The 17789-nt window shown below is 43.5% G+C and overlaps 1 protein-coding gene across 28 annotated transcripts in view; it reads right to left on the bottom strand.

Annotated features, from left to right (window-relative positions):
• The window catches only part of plecb (plectin b), a 148742-nt gene that overhangs the window by 26900 nt on the left and 104053 nt on the right, over nt 1–17789 (bottom strand). For 10 of the 28 annotated variants that reach the window (XM_042107808.1, XM_042107814.1, XM_042107820.1 and 7 more), the window contains exons 3-18: nt 16272–16286; nt 15152–15241; nt 13017–13094; nt 12759–12863; nt 10972–11138; nt 7740–7855; nt 6821–6927; nt 5609–5728; nt 4414–4509; nt 4025–4152; nt 2312–2405; nt 1644–1798; nt 1062–1386; nt 675–752; nt 410–571; nt 53–157 (exon numbers count right to left, since the gene is read on the bottom strand). In XM_042107808.1, the coding sequence (XP_041963742.1) occupies nt 53–157; nt 410–571; nt 675–752; nt 1062–1386; nt 1644–1798; nt 2312–2405; nt 4025–4152; nt 4414–4509; nt 5609–5728; nt 6821–6927; nt 7740–7855; nt 10972–11138; nt 12759–12863; nt 13017–13094; nt 15152–15241; nt 16272–16286 (1941 nt within the window). The remainder of the gene's footprint in view (nt 1–52; nt 158–409; nt 572–674; nt 753–1061; nt 1387–1643; nt 1799–2311; nt 2406–4024; nt 4153–4413; nt 4510–5608; nt 5729–6820; nt 6928–7739; nt 7856–10971; nt 11139–12758; nt 12864–13016; nt 13095–15151; nt 15242–16271; nt 16287–17789) is intronic. The other 18 variants (XM_042107809.1, XM_042107818.1, XM_042107821.1 and 15 more) reach the window with 3 other exon arrangements.

Genomic DNA, 17789 nt, shown 5'->3' on the forward strand with positions numbered 1-17789 from the left:
GGCGTCTTCCTGTGTCTGCCCTCTGCTGTATGTGGGGCATGTCCTCGCTTACCTCCACAGTCTTCTTGCCAGGATGACCCTCTTTGATGAGTTTATCGCCAGTGGCCTGGATGGTGTTGACCTTCTTCTCTCTGCCCTCAAGCTCCCGCATCAGACCCTGTGGTACACGGAGGCATTACTATAGAGACCTAACAGAGGCTCAGGTCACCTTCGAAGCATCTCTCTAGCTTAGCTGGTATTGACAACCTCATGTTCAAAGTAACCTCAAAAACAGGTTTCAGTATCTTCAAGGTACTGCTGTGCTGTGCTGTGCTGTGTCAACATGCTGTGCAGTGTCAAAGGTAATGCAGTCTCCTTCAACACAGAAAATAATTGGTGCTACAGGACAAATAGTTATTTTTAAACTTACTGAGTAGTTCTCTTTTTTGGCCACCATGTTGGTGTTGCGGTCACTCCAGTCGAAGTTGACCTCTTCCTCTTCTTTCTCGTTGAGCCACATAAGCTCCTTGGTGGCAGCGCTGACGAAGGCGTGGAGTGAATCCAGGTTGCGGAGACGGGACTTTGATGAGTTCTGCGAGGACAAAGACATGCAGTTCGATTTATGCAGTAAAGAGAGAACAATTTAGAGAACTGCTCAAAAGCGGAGAGTCATTTCTGTTGAAAGAAGCACCTACCAAAAGCTTGGCATACTGAAGATTCAGCTTGCCCAGGTATTCCTTGTATGTGCCCTTGCTAATCGGGGACAGCTGGCTCTGAAAGACAGAAGGTGAGAGAGGGATGAGTCAACGAGAGGCAATCAGAGAGATCACACCAAGAGACGTGTTCAAGCAAGCAGTCATTGCCGGCAGCCATTAAAAACTCAAATCATCTCCAGATGCCTGTAATAATCTTGTCATGTGTTTTTTTATATCAAGCTTTTGTGGCACCTTGGGGCACCCCACAGCTAAGCGAACTTCCTCTTAAAATATACAATTTCATCAGATAGCACAAGGATTTATGATCAGATAAAACAAGGATCAACTGTATTTATATAATGGATATCGGCTTTTTCAGTGTATTACCTCGTCGGATCGTGCCCGCTCGATCTTAGCGCGGAAGTCCTCGACAGTCTGATGCAGGCCTCGGTGGCTGCCCAGCTGGGACTCCACGGTGGCCAGGTCGGCGCCCCAGTCGGACCCGTCGATGCGCTTCTGGTTCTCCTCCACCCAGGCCAGCAGGTCCTGGGCATAGCGGAGAGTGACCTCGTCCAGCTCGGGGCGCATCCTGGTGGACGTCTGCTGCGAGCTGGTCAGGACCATGGTGGACTGGGCAATGGGCGGGGCGGACTTCAGGCGAAGGTTGTAGTCGCTGCGCAGGTTGACCAGACGCTCGTGCAGACGGTAGACCCTGGGGTGGAAACATGCAGTAGGTAGGATCAAGCATGTGCACAACTGAAAGGGTTTTCAACAGGCTGAAGATTCTTGCCAGGGCCTTTTTCAAAAATGCTTTTTTGAGCATTTGATAGAAGTGAGAATAAAGAAACCAGCTACATTTGAACATTTGTACAGGTTGTGAGAAGAAGACAAATCAGTGTTTGAGAGAGGCATATCAAAGTGTTGATGTTTCATTGGAAGAGTGCTTTTGCAATAATTTGATGGTCTTACCTGCGGTACATCTGTTCTGCCTGTATGTGGCGTCCGTCTTTGAGGATCTGCACGTCATTGAAGAGCAGGCGGATCATGCCGTCAGCTTTGTCCAGGTCCCGCTCGACCTCTGCAGCGTGCTGGGCAGATTTGCCTGAGCTCAGGAGACGGATGTCCTGCAGGAGACACACACACACACACACACACACACACACACACACACACACACACACACACACACACACACTTCCAATCAACACATGTCATAGGCCACTCTTCCCACAAAGCCCAGCTAATCCAGCCATAGGCTTCTCTCAATGATTGACTATTGGGAAATCACTATCCTTTGGCTGAGGCTACAGTACGAGAGCCAGCCTTAATGGTGATGATGATGTGTTTGAGTGTGTGTGTGTGTGTGTGTGTGTGTGTGTGTGTGTGTGTGTGTGTGTGGTTATTAAGTTTCTAATTAGAAACTCCACAGTTTGTTTGCCTGGGCTCATCAGCGGAATGGAATGTGCTCTCAGTGTGCAATTGGAGGAGAGTGATTTAATCAGAACGGTGCTGGGAAGCTGACTGGATTGCTGTGTTACTGAGGCTGCATGGACGGACTGTCCTGAGGTCCCCCCCCCACAAGAAAAAAAACAATAACATAAAATAAAATGGACATCATAGAGGGCAGGGCGACTCACGGACTGCAGCAGGCTCTCAAGCTGGTTGAGCTGCTCCTCACACACGCCGGACTCCATCTGGACTTTACTCACAATCCTCTGGAGCCTCTCAAGCCTGAGGAGAGAAAACAGGACACGTTAGGAGACATGTGGGCTTCAGCAGGGGTCACAAAAGAACAGGCACACACACACACACACACACACACACACACACACACACACACACACACACACACGGCGTAGTTGTGACAATCATCTTACAACCATCAAAACTCAAGAGTCTGTGTGACTGAGAACTACTCATTATTGTTTATAAATACACATGCATTGTGGCTGAATCACTATATTGCATTACACACTGTCCTATTCAGTCATACTGCCCTATACAGTACAAATATACTTAGCAGGTAAGTTTAAGGAAACATTTAAAATAGCCAACCAACAATTGAATTATTCAAATATAAATGCATAGATGTGGCTTGTTTAAGTCACATATTTCCAGTAAAGGTGCACTTACACAGTTTAAATATACATATAATGACATGTTTACAGACGAAAAGCAACCATGAAGAACCAGACCAAACAAATGACCACACAGACCACTCACTGCTTCCTTCTCCTTCTCCCTCGGCCGAGCAAGTGCTCTAATTTATAAGCGTCTGTCATGAACGCCATGGCTTCAGTGGTTCCCCTATGTTCCGTGGCTCATCTACGCATCTACCAACTACAGAGACAGACTGGTCCTCCTATAGTCCTACATTCTCAGGGGACAGAGACGCCTGCTGTCCAGAAACGAATCAAGTCACTAGGTGAGCCATTCTACTTTTGGTCCCTGTGGTCAGCTGTGTTGCGCGAGCTGACCACGTCCAGACGGCACTAACAAGGCAGGCAGTCTTGTGACGGAGCGCCAGCCCCTCTGTTCCCAGACGCATCCTGTGTCTTCATATTTTGCAATGCTCGCGGCAGCCAATGACTATATGAGTCTCCGAATTTTGATATGATCACATGGCGACCTTTTAACTTATCCAATTACAGTGATGATGTCTGTCTGCAAAGTTTGATCCGTGGCTAACACAATTCATCTTCTAAGGCTTCCTATAACATCAGGAAAGAAATTGCACTTGTACAGGTCCCAAGACACTGGTTTGCTCACACTCCACCAATCATTTTAATATGACTGGTAGAGGTTACGTAACTCAATGATATTGCTGTGTGTGCAACAAGGGCTTAGAGAGATGTATTCTGTCGTCAACCATTTCTTTTCCTTGGGAGCAAGCTCTAAGATTTAAATAACAAGTCCAAAGAGCCAACCTCTTCTTACCATAACCATACACCTCCAAAAATGTTGCATCTCTTATTTACTGTACCAATGTAATATTGATTTTAAAACCCACAATTTGGTTACAGCCGGTCAAGGCGCCTGCCAGAAGGCCACAGAACTGCAGCCTCAGTTTTCCAGACAATTGCATTTACCTCTAACTGCAACCTCACTGGTGACTGAAAATTACACCTTAGCAACATGAACATGGTCTGCTGAACTGCCTTACATAACAGGAATGAGGGAGAGGGGGGGGGGGGGGGTCAACTTTAAAATACACAGCCAATTTAGCATGGTAGAAAGAGGAAAGTCTTTCTTTAGTCGACCATGCCATTGTGAAAAGTGGCTCGTTTTGTGAAATGGTGAGTGACTGGTTTAGTATGTTTCAGCGCGGTGGTCTTAAACTGCTTTCTCACCTTTCAAACTCAATCCTGAGCAGCTTTTCTCTCTCAAGGATGGAGACGTGCAGGCGACCCCATTCCTTCTCGACATCAATGGGGTGGTAACCTGGGGGAACCTTGATGTGGCCAGCCTGAACTGCGCTCTGTATTAACAGAATTCATATGGAAAATGAGTACTGTGTAACAAACAGAATAATGCCTTAGTCCTGTATATTGATGCTGATTATAATATACAGAAAAAATACAGAAATGATACAGAATTAGAGTTCCCTACTAAGTATAACATACGTATGCCCTAAAAAAGAATTACTTGACTTGCATTATGTTACATTACTTGCAAAGCATAGTTTGTTTGACACACTACAAACATTATGCTCGAGGATTGCTGAAAATTGATCACATACCTCAAAGGACTGGTAGATCTGTTTAGAGCGGTTCTTGTCACCTTCCTTTGATGGGAGCTCTGTCTCTTTGAATTTCAGGAACTGGCGCCAAAGGATCTGGAAGGGGACAAATCACATTAAATGAAAACACTTTTATCATGTGTTTGGCTATGATTATAAGGACCTAATAGGCACCTTGTGAGTATGGGGATGCTAGCAGATTGAAGAAAAGATATCTTTTAGATATATCGATCACTCTCTCACTGACTTGACATTCCACATTAACATGCTAAGAGTCTATGTCATTTTGAAAGTAACATGATTTGTTAGGTCTTCCACTGCAACTAACTTGAAAGTTCATAGTATATAGTACAATCCAGAGACTCTTCAGAGCAACATACTATATCAGAACTACGCAGCACTTTGCATTAGACTCTGTGGTCACCTATAGACCATCCACATGAACTGTAAGTGAAACAGTAGTGTCATGCAACATTTTTGCACTTTGTAAATCTGTAACGGCTCATGCCTTCGTCTCTCTACTGGTGATCGGTACAGGGCGTGGTGACATGATCCTGACGGATTGAAAAGGCACATGGCTGCCCTGGGGCTGTAGCATTCCCTAAGTGAAAGTGGGCACCACCCTAATGGGACTGGGCCCATTCAGTTTATGACAAATCATGAGATCACTTCAGCCAGGTTCTCAAAATGAAGTGGCATAATTGCTCCTTTTGATATGGCAAAGAATGCCAAGGGAAAAAAACACACCCTGCTGCACGCCATGGCTTTGGACTGAAAGGTCAAGATGATGAGCTCCCTAGCTGAACGGAGTATGTGCTAGATCCGCTTCCATTGCAGAGAAAATACTCTTTACCAGAGAAGTAAAATGCAAAATGTCACAAAATGCCTTCAGGGCATTCTCTAAATATTTACATTCAATAGTAACAGGAACATACTATTCACATAAAAAGCAACAGACTATACCTTTCATGCAAAATTATTGGCAACTTGACAGTCTTTGCAATGGTACAAATACTAAAGCACATCATGCCAAAACTGCTGCTGATAGAAATTCCATTGATATTCACGGCATGGCGCTATACATACTGTGACACTGCCAAACACTATACGGAGTGCTGGCAGGCATAAGCTGCCGGTCGTAATGTATCAGATGTAAAATTAGTGGCCACATGAAATAGGTGATCCCTGTACTCACCTCGATTTCCTCATAGCTGGAGGGGAATTTCCGCTCCTCGAAGATGAGGATATGATGACGGATCCACTGGAGCAGAATGGTGATCAGCTCGTAATACTCCTGCCAGCGCAGCTCCAGCTCCTGAGGGATTCACCGTGTGAACCAAACACACACACACACACACACACACACACACACACACACACACACACACACACACACACACACACACACACACACACACACACACACATACACACACACACACAAACAAATTCAACAACAGACAGGGAGCGCCTTTTCTCTCCAAACCACTAATTCACTAACTCACACACCACGCTGACTCAATTAGGTGTTTACAGTCCAGGCCTTGTCTGCCTGTGCACATATAAGGGAAAGAGAGAGTGGACAAGGAGGGCTGGGGAGAGGGTGTGATAAACAAGACAACAGTAGCAGACGCACAGGCGTAGCCTAGCTCTTCATCTTAAGGGACCCTTTTCACCTAAACACGAGCTGCATGTTAAGGTGGTTATGTTTGGTGTTGTTTCCAAGGCCAAGGCTGTGGTCCTGCCAGGAAAGAGTGTGTGTGTGTGTGTGTGTGTGTGTGTGTGTGTGTGTGTGTGTGTGTGTGTGTGTGGTGCTGTCTCTCTCTCTCTCTCTCTCTGGGGTGAAGCCATGGTAGAGAAGTGAAAGCCATAAGCTTCTGATTTCCCCAAAATCTTAAGACTCCACTATCACAGGACAGTGTCTATCTTTTGATCAGAGCACTGCAATGACTTGATCTGCGAGAGCCAAAAACAAACAGCTATCTCTTTTTTAGAATATATTACGTCTACATACTCTCCTTAAGCCTGACATATACAACACAGGGAAGCATAGTTTACCTCAGTTTCAGGGAAATGTATGTGAATAGCCCTGCGGAATAGCCCCTGGGCATGTGGCTAATGGTTGTAAGCTAGTTATTCTATCAGTAGAAATGGGACAATGACAGGGACCAATTCTCCTGGATGGAGATGCCATGGGAAAATTCTACACACAGCTGGCGAGACAGATGCCATTCAGGAACTTCATTCATAAAATAACCCTGCTCTAGATTTCCAGAACTACAACTTATCTCTTGACCCTTGACCCTTGTGTAAAGGATAGAGTCTACATAAACCATATGACATAAATGGATAGCTAAACACCAGAGAGGAATGGGCAGTGTCCATAGTTAACGAACAGTGTGCTTACATTTGCCTTAATGCCGTCCTGGACATCAGGGACACGGGGCATGGCATCATAGAGAGAAGACACGTAGGTAATGATTGACTTCTCATCAGGGTGTGGCACATCAACATCTGGAAAGCAAACAAGGGCAAACATATTATCTACTTATAAGACCTTAACTAGATAGCATAATATTACTGAGGAAGTAATAACACCACAGGATTAATGTCTATCATGCTCTGGGCATTTCACCTCCAACATCAAAAAGTAGCACCATAGAACACTGCCACATACATGGTAATTAATACCACTGAGCAGGCAGGTACTGTGCAGGTCCAAACACTCACACAACCCCACCCTCCACTGAGTCATGGTCTTGGGATACTGAGTTGGAAGATAACTTGAATATATTCCTCACTAGATTCAATTTAATATGCGCAAAGACTCACAGCCATACAGACACAGCCTCTAACACAGACTTCTATTGTTGGAGCTAAGGAAAATGACACCATAAATCTACATAGAAACAACAACAATTATTGGTCAGTTCTGGAAAAAAAAAAAAAACTATCCACTCTATCCACTGAGGGCTGTGTTGCATTGCATGTGGTCTGATAATTATCTATCATACCGTATTAACAACACACAAATGCTTTTGGCATTATCTCCAGGCGATCTCCGTGCAGCAAGAAAACAGATAAAAAGGGTGTGTTGTCTACTGCTGTAATTAAATTATCAGGGCTTTTATTAACAACAAAGCTAGCTAAAAATTAAGTTATTATACGGTTATTAAATCTATTGCTTTATTGCTTTTATCTGCAAATTGGTCAGCAAATGTGCTTTTTAGCTCCACCTAGCACCCAACGGATCCAATCCTGCTGGTGTATTGCACAGGCTGGTTAGGCTGGCAGGTGCGGAGAGGGTGGGGACTGCATTAACGTACCCTCCGGGTCCAACAGTCGAGTTACGCCCAGGTCTCTCTCAGCCACGTTGAAAGCCTGCTCCAGATTGTCAATGTTGTTCTGGCGGTAGACCCTGCTCATGTCAATGAGTCGAGGCCTGGTAGGAGAAACCAGAGGTGTTACCATCACAGAAGACCACAGTATTTGCACAACATAAGAGATTTATGAAAAAGTTATTGTATTTACTGTTGATAACAAACAATCATGCATCTCTATACATGTAAGCCTCTATTAAGATACTGTATAATGCAAAACATTGTTTGGTGTGTGGAATTTTGGAAATGTTGCAGTAAGCTGTTGATGCATTTCTCATTCAGCAGTACAGTAAAATAAAGTGGCACTACAGTAAGTAAAAACATGAGTTTGCGCTTGGCTAAGGTAATGCTAAGCTTTGCGAACCAGATTGGTATTGTGGAGCTTTGGAAAGGTTTACTATGCTTTGCAAACATGATAGGTAATGAGGAGATATTACACATAAAATGAGAAACTACAGTTAAGAAGGTAAAACATCCAGTGCAGCAGTATGGCAGTATATAGTATAATATATATCACCCTATGTATGAAGGTCATGCTGTAGGCAACATGGCCATAAAAGCACCTGCCCCATAAATCAATGAGAACATCTGTCACACCTGGGGTATAATAAGTCATGAAATATAACTGATATATAACTGACACTGCACCCAAATAATTCACCAGCCCCAACTTCTTTCCCCACAGTTGACTCTCTTCTGACTTCTTATTTCTGACTCAGCTGGCACCTCAGAATGAAATTTCAAAAATCTTTTTCTGTCTAGTAACAGTTGTGTGTGCGCCTGTGTGTGCATGTGCGTGTGTATGTGTGAGTGTATGCGTGAGCGTGCATGCATGCATGCATACATTTGTGTCTGTGCGTGTGGTGTGCATATTTCTGTTGATGTATTTCTGTCTGTGTGTGTGCGTGTGAGTGTGTGGGTGTGACTGCTGCTGCGTCTATTCCTGCCTGGCGATACGACACCGACCCGTAGTGCTCGTTGACGCGCAGAGTGGAGCGCGCGGCGTAGTGATCCCCGGGGCTGGGCGGGGACGAGGAGTCGGAGCTGTGCGCCTCCCTGAGAGAGCGCTGCCGCACCGCCACCCGCAGCTGCCGTGGCTCCCCTCTCTGCATGAAGCTGCGCGACCGCTCAGCTCCTCGCTCCAACTCCTCGCTCCCGTGGTAAGAGTCCCCGCTGGACATGCCCCCCGGGCTCTGAGAGCCTTGGCCGGAGTCACAAGAGCTCTCCGACGGGATGTCCTCACAGACCATGACCACGCGGTCCTCCACATCGCTAGCGCTACCTAGGCTGCTGGAGGACTTGTGTTTTTTGAAGGTCAGCCTTCTCTTGAGGTTCTTAAAACTCATGGCTCGTTTGGGGATAAAATAGATACACCCTCAATTGCCCTTTGAATGAATTAAATTTGTTTTGTTTTAGCCTCAGTGAGTTTTCTAAGACAGACTTCTAAGCTCTTGTTCCCATGGTTGCAGCATAAGACTTGTTTTTTCTTTTCTCTCATTCAGCAGGGTCTTCCCACAGCGGTATCTGTCAACAAAAGTCTTTCAGAATCCACATGCACTGTCTCTTTTTTTGTATTTGCGTGAGAGAATAGAAAACCTCCCAGTAGTGTAACGATGCCAGTGCTGTACACTTCTTCTGCTTTAAACTCTTTTTCCTTTATCCACACAGTCTTTTGAAGAACCTCATCCCCACGGTCATGAACTCTTAAATGGAGCAATCATGAAAGTTTCCATGAACGTTTCCAACGTTGCTTTTAAGTCTTAATGTTTTGGGACAAAGGATCCCCACAAAAAAAAAAAAGTTCCTCTTGAAAAGATGTAGCTGTATGTCAGTGTATTCCCTCGGAATCCGGTTCCATCTCACCACGGATACATCTTAGTTTGACAAATGAAGATTCTGCAGCGCTTCTTTGAACAGCCTATTCTCATGGAGTTCTCTGCACACTAACTCAGTCTCTGGATGTGTGTGTGTGTTTGGCAGTAAGGTGGATGGGCGTATCTTGGTTTAGCAGGTACATGTTAGTGTTTCTGTGGTGCTGCCCTGCAGGTATACATTTCTCATGCTCCTTTCATCTAGTAATGAGACCTCAACATGCACCACGCCTCAGAGGATTCATCCCTCTCTCTATCTCTCTCTTTCTCTCTCTCTCATTCATGTCTCTTATTCTCCCTTCTTTTCAATCTTTCATCCTCATTCACAGGTACAGAAAACCCATCCCAGTCTGAGAAACCCATCCCAGTCTGTATTTGGTATTTGGCGAGAGGTGTGTGTAGCCCTATTCTCGATATTTGGTCTAACCTCTGAGGTTGGCCCAGACAAACAAAATTGTATGGCATGGCTTTTTGCTGAAACAGATATGCTAATTCAGGAAATGAAATGGATAAAGCTACAACCTGTCTCATCACCTGATTCCATGTCTCTGCAATAACTAAGGTAATCTTTGTCTTCCAACTTTTTTGATTCTTTATGCAAATATCAGCCCCAACTTCTGTGTCGATCACAGACAACACGCCTCACACTGACTTTCCATACCTTGGGCTAAGACTTCCTCTAATACAAAATGTTCTGAATTTGGCCTCCTACGTATGCCAACATTTCAATCTGTAGCAAAGGCAAGTCTGATCAAGAGAGGATTATCGTTCCAATTTGACTCAAATTGCCCTACATTGTGTGGTTCTGAATTATTGGAGACCAATATCATGGTGATGTATAAAGTTAAAAGTCAGTCTCTTTTTAGTGTTGGCAAATACATTGTTTGCTTGACTGCATGTGAAAAGAAATAGCTAAATTTACACATAAATAAAGCTTGCTAAGTAAAGTACGGTTTTGTGTGGCTAACAATGTAAACGATAGGAAACCAAAACTGTTTTACAGGAAGATGCACAAGAAGTTGGACCGCTAAGTGGTTTTCACTGGCAAAAATTGTATGTGGGGTGACACATAAACACCAAGAACTGTGTCGCCTGCATCAATGTGTTTAAACAAGTTCTATAATAACCTGCTCTCCTAACCATGGTATATGATATACATGAGTTATATTGAGGATGTTGTTCCACACTGTGCAACTCTACACACCAAACAATGTATTTTGTTTGAGAAACATCCATTCAGTATTTGTACATGATTAGGTTTCCACTAGGTTGGATAGAGGGCCAGGTTTTCTGGACGTTGTACTTACTGGTGTTTGTGGATGACTGCGTTGAAGAGCTTGCCGTCTCTCCAGCTAGTGGTGAAGTTATCACAGCGGAGGCCTGAATAGCCCTCGACCATGCGCTGTGACCAGAGAAGAAGCTTCTCCTTGGCCGACATGTCATCCGACTGGCCATTGACCTGGATGTCTGAAATCTATGGAGGCCACAGAACGTCAAAAAGCAGATTAGAGCCATTTGCCCCAATGTGTTAGAGAATGAAGGAAATGGATTTTATTTTTTGATAATTCAGCATCTGATTCGAGTCGTTACATATGCAAGCTATTGGTTGCTCAGCAGCACAGTATGCTGCTGAGCAAAGGAAAGTTCCAGAATAAACCATCCACCTCCCAACTCCAAAACCTGTGATCACTTCAACCAGAAAGACCAACACCACAAATGGGAAAAAAAACCAGATGACACAGTGCATTAGTGAGAGGGAAAAATCTGACCACATGTGACGGACACTGGAACCTCCAGGGGAAACTACTGTTTGGACTTTGAGGGCAAAAACACATCACAGCCATAACGGCTAAATGGGGAAAGAATGAGTAACGGCTTTAAGACTCTCTTCCTCAGCACTCTTGCCTCTTGCTGCTTTTTCAGTTACTTACTAAGGACTGGAGCTTGGTGACCAAAACTTGCCTTAAGAAATGGAGCTTGGTGACCAAAAACAAACAGTGATACTGTTTAATTAGATACAGTCCACATGGAAAGACAGTGGTCCAATATTAAATGGTGGATTCTGTGTACAGAGACACACACCAATTCTTCCTGGCCTTCAGAGGGACAGACGATAGCCGTCCCATTAGGTCATAAGACACAACGTGAGACCAATCTGGCCTCGTCTGGGAACAGGCCCGTGTTTATTTCTCGTCCAGTCCCAGGGCTGCATTTGGATTTGGGTGGGCGATGGCAGGGGTGAGTCAGCAGCGGATCTGGGGCTTCCCTTGTGGTTTGTCCCTGATCTGGGGTCAGCTTCTGTCCAGAGAGGAGGATGTCTCATTCCTGGACGGTCCCCAGACACGATGCCGCGCCCTAATCACACCCTCACTTCTCCCAGGAGGGGCAGGCGCCTGTGACTCACCCCAGGCAAGCTGTTTTTGTCCACAGAAATCAGATACGGCTTAAATGTTCCACAGACTTCTGGGAAAGGTGTGCCTTATCACAAAAAACTCTACTTTGCCACTGGCCAACAACAAAAATACCTCTATTTGTTGGGTCAGGCATGAGTGATGACTAGCTTTGGGCACTGACGGTCAGTGGTTAACACCCGCTGCATGGCCTCATGACATTGATGAGAATAAACTTCGAGAACCCAGAGTTAAAAAGGGCAGAAAAAGAAAAAAAGGTGGGGAGGGAAACAATACCACAACCCGTATCTCCCACAAACCATCTGGCTTTGCATAGCCATGTTGAACCCATCAAGTTTTTCTCCATCACTACAAAGCATAGCAATCTGACTGCACCTTTTTTGAGCTTTTTTTTCCATTGAGTCAATAATTGTTCTGATTGTCAACTGCATGATGTCAAGTTAAACGCATGATGGAGAAATACTTGATGATTTGACATGGTCATATCTGATTGGTTGTATTTGTTTGAATACAGATTCTGATCCCATATACCATGAATGTGCATGCACAGGTGAATCTATGAGTGTTAAATATTGCATATAACACTTGATGGTGTTAACTGATTGGTCACTTGATAGGTTGTTCTTCCCGATCACAGGGAAAGAGAGGCGAGGAGGTAAATGGAATGGGAACTTAACACTGACAGAACATGAGACCTGGAAGTGGAGGATGATGGTCCAGATAAGCCCCAGGGTGAGCTTAGGGTTTCCATCCGCAATGTCATCATTCCTGATGTTCACCAGCTTGACCTAGGATTCGACATGGTGAAAGGAAAAACATCAAAAATCTGTTCAGCAACGTCTTTGACAAATTGTCGATATAGGCTAACAATGATTTTCTGCCAGGCTATGAGCCATCTCAAACCACACACACACACAAAACACAAGACCATGATGCATTACCTGCCGGTGCCTCAGGAAGTCCAGTGCTATTTGTACATTCTGCAGCTTGTGGAATCGCATGCGGCCTTTCTCTCGGGGCTGCACGGGACATGGGAGTGGAGGGGGGGGGGGGGGGGGGAGGAAGAGAGTAGAGAACACGTTAGCTGATCTGGGGCAACTGGGCCGAGTCCCGGTGGTGTGTACCAGGCAACTCTTCAGAGGATCCTTTGGTACATGAAAATGGAGGGCCTGCCTACACAGGACAGATCCTGCACAGGCAGGAGAAAAAGAAGCATGAAGCACGAGCTAAAATGGAGGAGGGACGTGTGAAATCTAGTGACGTGTGAACGTGATTTAACACAGGAGCCGAATAAATAAACATCCTTGAGAACTTTTGTGCAACTGTAGAAACACCTGACAAAAGACCAAGGTAAAATGTACAAAAAGGACAATGCAGCACATCAAAAGACATCTTAGAGATTGAGTCAATGGGAAATATTCAAGCTTGCTCATTAGTGAAGATAAAGGAGCTACTATCTTTAAACCCCAAATCAATCCTCCAGGGTAGAATACTTGAGTGATTATCTATTTTGTTAACTTCAAGGCTTAGGTAAATCCATGGCATCCATGGATTACACAAACTGAACCACATAAACCTTAAGGTCAGAAAGCCAAATAATAATTGTGAGCAATACAAGATTAACCGATAATTCATGCAACGAATAAGACAAATACCACATTGGGTTAGTAGCAAAGTAAAACAGCAAGAGCTTGACTTGTCTCCACTGACTCTTTAACTTTCAGAGAGAAGATTTAAGATTCAGATAGAAACTAAGGTTATTTAACTTCCCTTCCTGGTGCAAAAAATCGTACAAAAGAAAATCTTAACTTTCATCGCCAAAACAGCTAGAAACCCCTTTCTCTTTAATAGTATAGCCAAAACAAATTAAACAGCCCTCTTCCTTTGTTATTCTGTGGTACTTATAATTCAAAGGCAGCAAAATGTGGTTAATACACGTCGGAACGTCCACCCAACTTGCAATAAAAAAAAAGCATACACACACACACACACATATGAAAACAAAAACAAAAAATGAAGCCGATGAAAGGACAGCCGACAGGGAAGCCAACAGAAAGAGCGGCCATGCACAGGCCAGCCACCAGGGGAGTGACCCATGCCAACATGAAGGAAGGAGCCCAAGTTACAAACCCACTCACCAACCGCAAGTTCCTCACAACGTCTCTCTCCCTCGCCTAGCCCCAGCAAGAGCAGTGCAAAGAGAGGAGGCATAGGCCAAACGGGCATAGGTCAGCACACAGTGGGAGAAAGAGGGAAGAAGAGAAGAGGAGAGGGAAGGCAAGAAAGAGAAGGAAGGATGGAGAGGAGGGCAGAGAAAGAAAATAGAGTCAAACAGGTGCACACAGTTCACAAGAGAGAGAGAGAGAGAGAGAGAGAGAGAGAGAGAGAGAGAGAGAGAAGCCATCGTGAGGTTAATGTGTGTTACAGCGATGGCGGCTTCTCGGAAGGATGAGCTGAGTCACATGGCATGAAGCTAGCAAGAGCGCAAGGCTGTGAGACATGTTTAGACCCAGTGCTGTACAATCGTTTTGTTATTCTAGCTGGTTAAGCAGAGCAAGACAACAACAAAAAAATTTAGTCAAGGTAGTAGTCACAACACATTCTTCAGCAGGCCTAAAAGATAACTTCTAATGGCAAAATGCCTGTAGAGAGATGGTAGAATCAGTTGGAAGCTTCCAAACATGATTTCATCTCTGGACATCTGGTTGGAAAAGATTAAAAAGCTTACAGGTGGTTCAAATCAGGACTGGCTCATATTAAAAACCCACCTTGAATGCTAACAATGCCAAAACAAAGCCAAAAATGAGCCTTACTTTGGGGTTGGAATGTGGTTTGATGATATTGAACATGAGTAAAAGACTAACAAAAGACTGACTAACCAAAAAAATTCCGTTACTGAGTATATTAGTATTTTAAATCTGTATATGCATACTTTCATGTAAGATTCTGCTTGGACTTCAGGAATGATTACTGTTAAAGCAGATGGGTTAGAGTTGAGACTCAGATCTGAGTTGGGTTTTTTTCACATCAGAAGCCAAGCCTGTCAAAACGTAGATGAGCAGTTGGTTTAACTCACCAGTGTCTCCCCTGATAGGACCTCCAGCAGGGAGATCAGGTTGTGTCCATCTCTGAGATCTTCATAAAGATCACTCACGTGACGCTGGGCCTGTAGAACATAGAGAAGGCAAAGGTCACACAATGGTCCATGTATAATCACCATGGGCATTCATCTCACAACGTCTGTGAATGCATAATGCTTTTTTTTTATCATCCTGTATCACCCTATATCATTTAAGATTCTCTGAACCTATAAAAAAAAGTAAATAATGTAATTACAGTCATAAGGTCACTGTCCTATGAAGCTCTTTAGCTATGTGGGTGCAGAGCAGGGGGTAGGAATGCATGCCTGCAAGCACCAAACGACCTGTCAAATCAGCAACTGCCTACTCCAACACATGATGGATTAGTCATAGGTGAACTATAAAATCCACTTTGGTGCTTCGTTGTGCTTTTTTGTTGCCATTACCAGAGCGGTAGAGAAAACAAAGTGGCGACACTCCCATAAGAGACCTTGGGAAAAGATAGCAGCACTTTTTCATGACAGTTTCTGGGTTATGGAGACAATTTTGAAACTAAAAACTGCTAATCACTTGGTCAGTAGCCAATGAGTGACTAGATTACGCATCCATAAATACACCCACTCTCCTGCGATACAGCCATTCAGCAAAGGGTTTTTTGGAACTGTTGACTGTGTGGCGGTGACATCGAAGAGTGTCGCAACTCTCTCTTTCTATGGCTCTGGCAATTACTATGTGTGTGCTATTCATGTGCCAAGCTTGAATATAATGAGTAAAAGTCAATTGAAACAATTAAGTGTAACACACAGGGGCATTTAAAGTTAGTACCATGACAATGCAACATTAACCAAAATAAATGTCAAAAAACAAAATGATAGGGTATGAGGAGAGGTAGAAATTAGGAAATGCAAGACCAAAGGTTTCATATGCAAGAATTTCTACATTTTTTACATGATTAGAGCTAAATAGCATTTATATGTAAAACGTTTAAATTAATCCCATTCTGAAAATTGATGCATATGAAAGCTCTTTAAGAGGAAGGAGTGTCTGTAGGCAAAGGATCCACGTGCAGTGGGCAAACACTGGCTGTGACAGACACTTGGTTGGACCATTACCTACCTCAGCTTTCCAATGCTGGATGAACAGATGAATAATGGAGAAGAGAAACAAATGGAGAGAATGTAGAAAAGGAGAGAATGGGGCAAATGCACAAGAAATGATGTGTTAGTGAATTAAAGTTATTAGGTGGAAATGGAAGATGAGAGATAGATTATTTTAGGCACCAAGATCAGAAGGATTAGTCTCAGAATTATTGTACTTAGAGAAAATGAAGGACATTTTTTTTGTTTCTTCCATCCTTTTGGATTTAAAAAAATATATATTTTACATATAAGTTACTGCTGACTGATTAAACTACTGATTAAAATAAACTGAAATGACAAGCACAAAAATGAACATTTGTAATCAAGCAAAATGAATGACTAAACAAAAATAAAGAAATAAGAAATAGAGCAGAACCAGCAATATACCGATAAACATTCAAAAGTAAACCAATTGGAATTTCAGAATAAAAATATTAGCAATAGTAAAAAACATTGTGCAAATGTTCATGTTACCAGAACATTGCATGTATGGAACAGTTTTGATGTAGACTTTAAAAAGGTAGGGTTTGAGGGGTATTACACTGAATGTCCACTAGGGTTCACTGTTGATATACGTAACCAAACCTAAGTCACTCTACCTGGAACTGCTCATGACTAACTTCAATGTACAGACACTTAGACGGTAATGTGACAAGATGCTACATCGTTTAGCTTCCTATACAAATAAGGAGAAAAGGCAGTCACTTAAACTTTATTAATCTAATCCTCTATAGAAGAGTGAGAGAGTCCTCTCACATCCTTGTGCCTATTTGTAGTGCACTGCTCAGGTTAGAATGCACACTCCCCTTCTGCATACTGCTCCTCTATACCCATATTATTAACATGCCGTCCATCAGCAGAGTGCAATACTCTAGTGTTGAAGGGGTATGGCACATTGACTGACTCACATTCTCTCTGTTAAGGTAGAAGCATGTTACAAATTGAGATCCCTCTGTCAAGTGAGCTGTTTGATCTCTGTCGGGGCACAGACCCGTCAAGGTTAAACCCTTACGTCCATTTAACCGATAATGAGGGTGACAACCATTCAATACCTTTCAGGCAATGCCTTCATCTCGCATGGCTTTCATTCTCACCAAAGGACAAATTCCTTGGGATTATGTTTACCTATTTAGGTATGTGTGAAGAAGAAAAACAATACATGATGACGATATATTTAGATGACGATTTAGACATTGGTAAGCACTGTTTATGTTGTTTGTTTGTTTTGTTTAAGTACTGCATATTATGGACATTTGTTAAACACAAATTGAGATAACAAATAAGATCGCTAAATAATTCTCCCCACAGAAGCCCTAGAAGAACCGTTATTCCTCTGCAATATTGTGAAATATTCAGATGAACTATTTTGTTACCAACCTCCGCCCTAATTTTTCCTCAACTCCCTCGATATTTTAGATTTATGCTCATGCCATTTGGTATGAAAAGGGCTCCACATCCTTTTCCTGTCTCTGATATATGGTCCTCCCTTTGGAAC

This window comes from Alosa sapidissima, chromosome 10 (genome assembly GCF_018492685.1).
Source record: "Alosa sapidissima isolate fAloSap1 chromosome 10, fAloSap1.pri, whole genome shotgun sequence".
NCBI lineage: Eukaryota > Metazoa > Chordata > Actinopteri > Clupeiformes > Clupeidae > Alosa > Alosa sapidissima.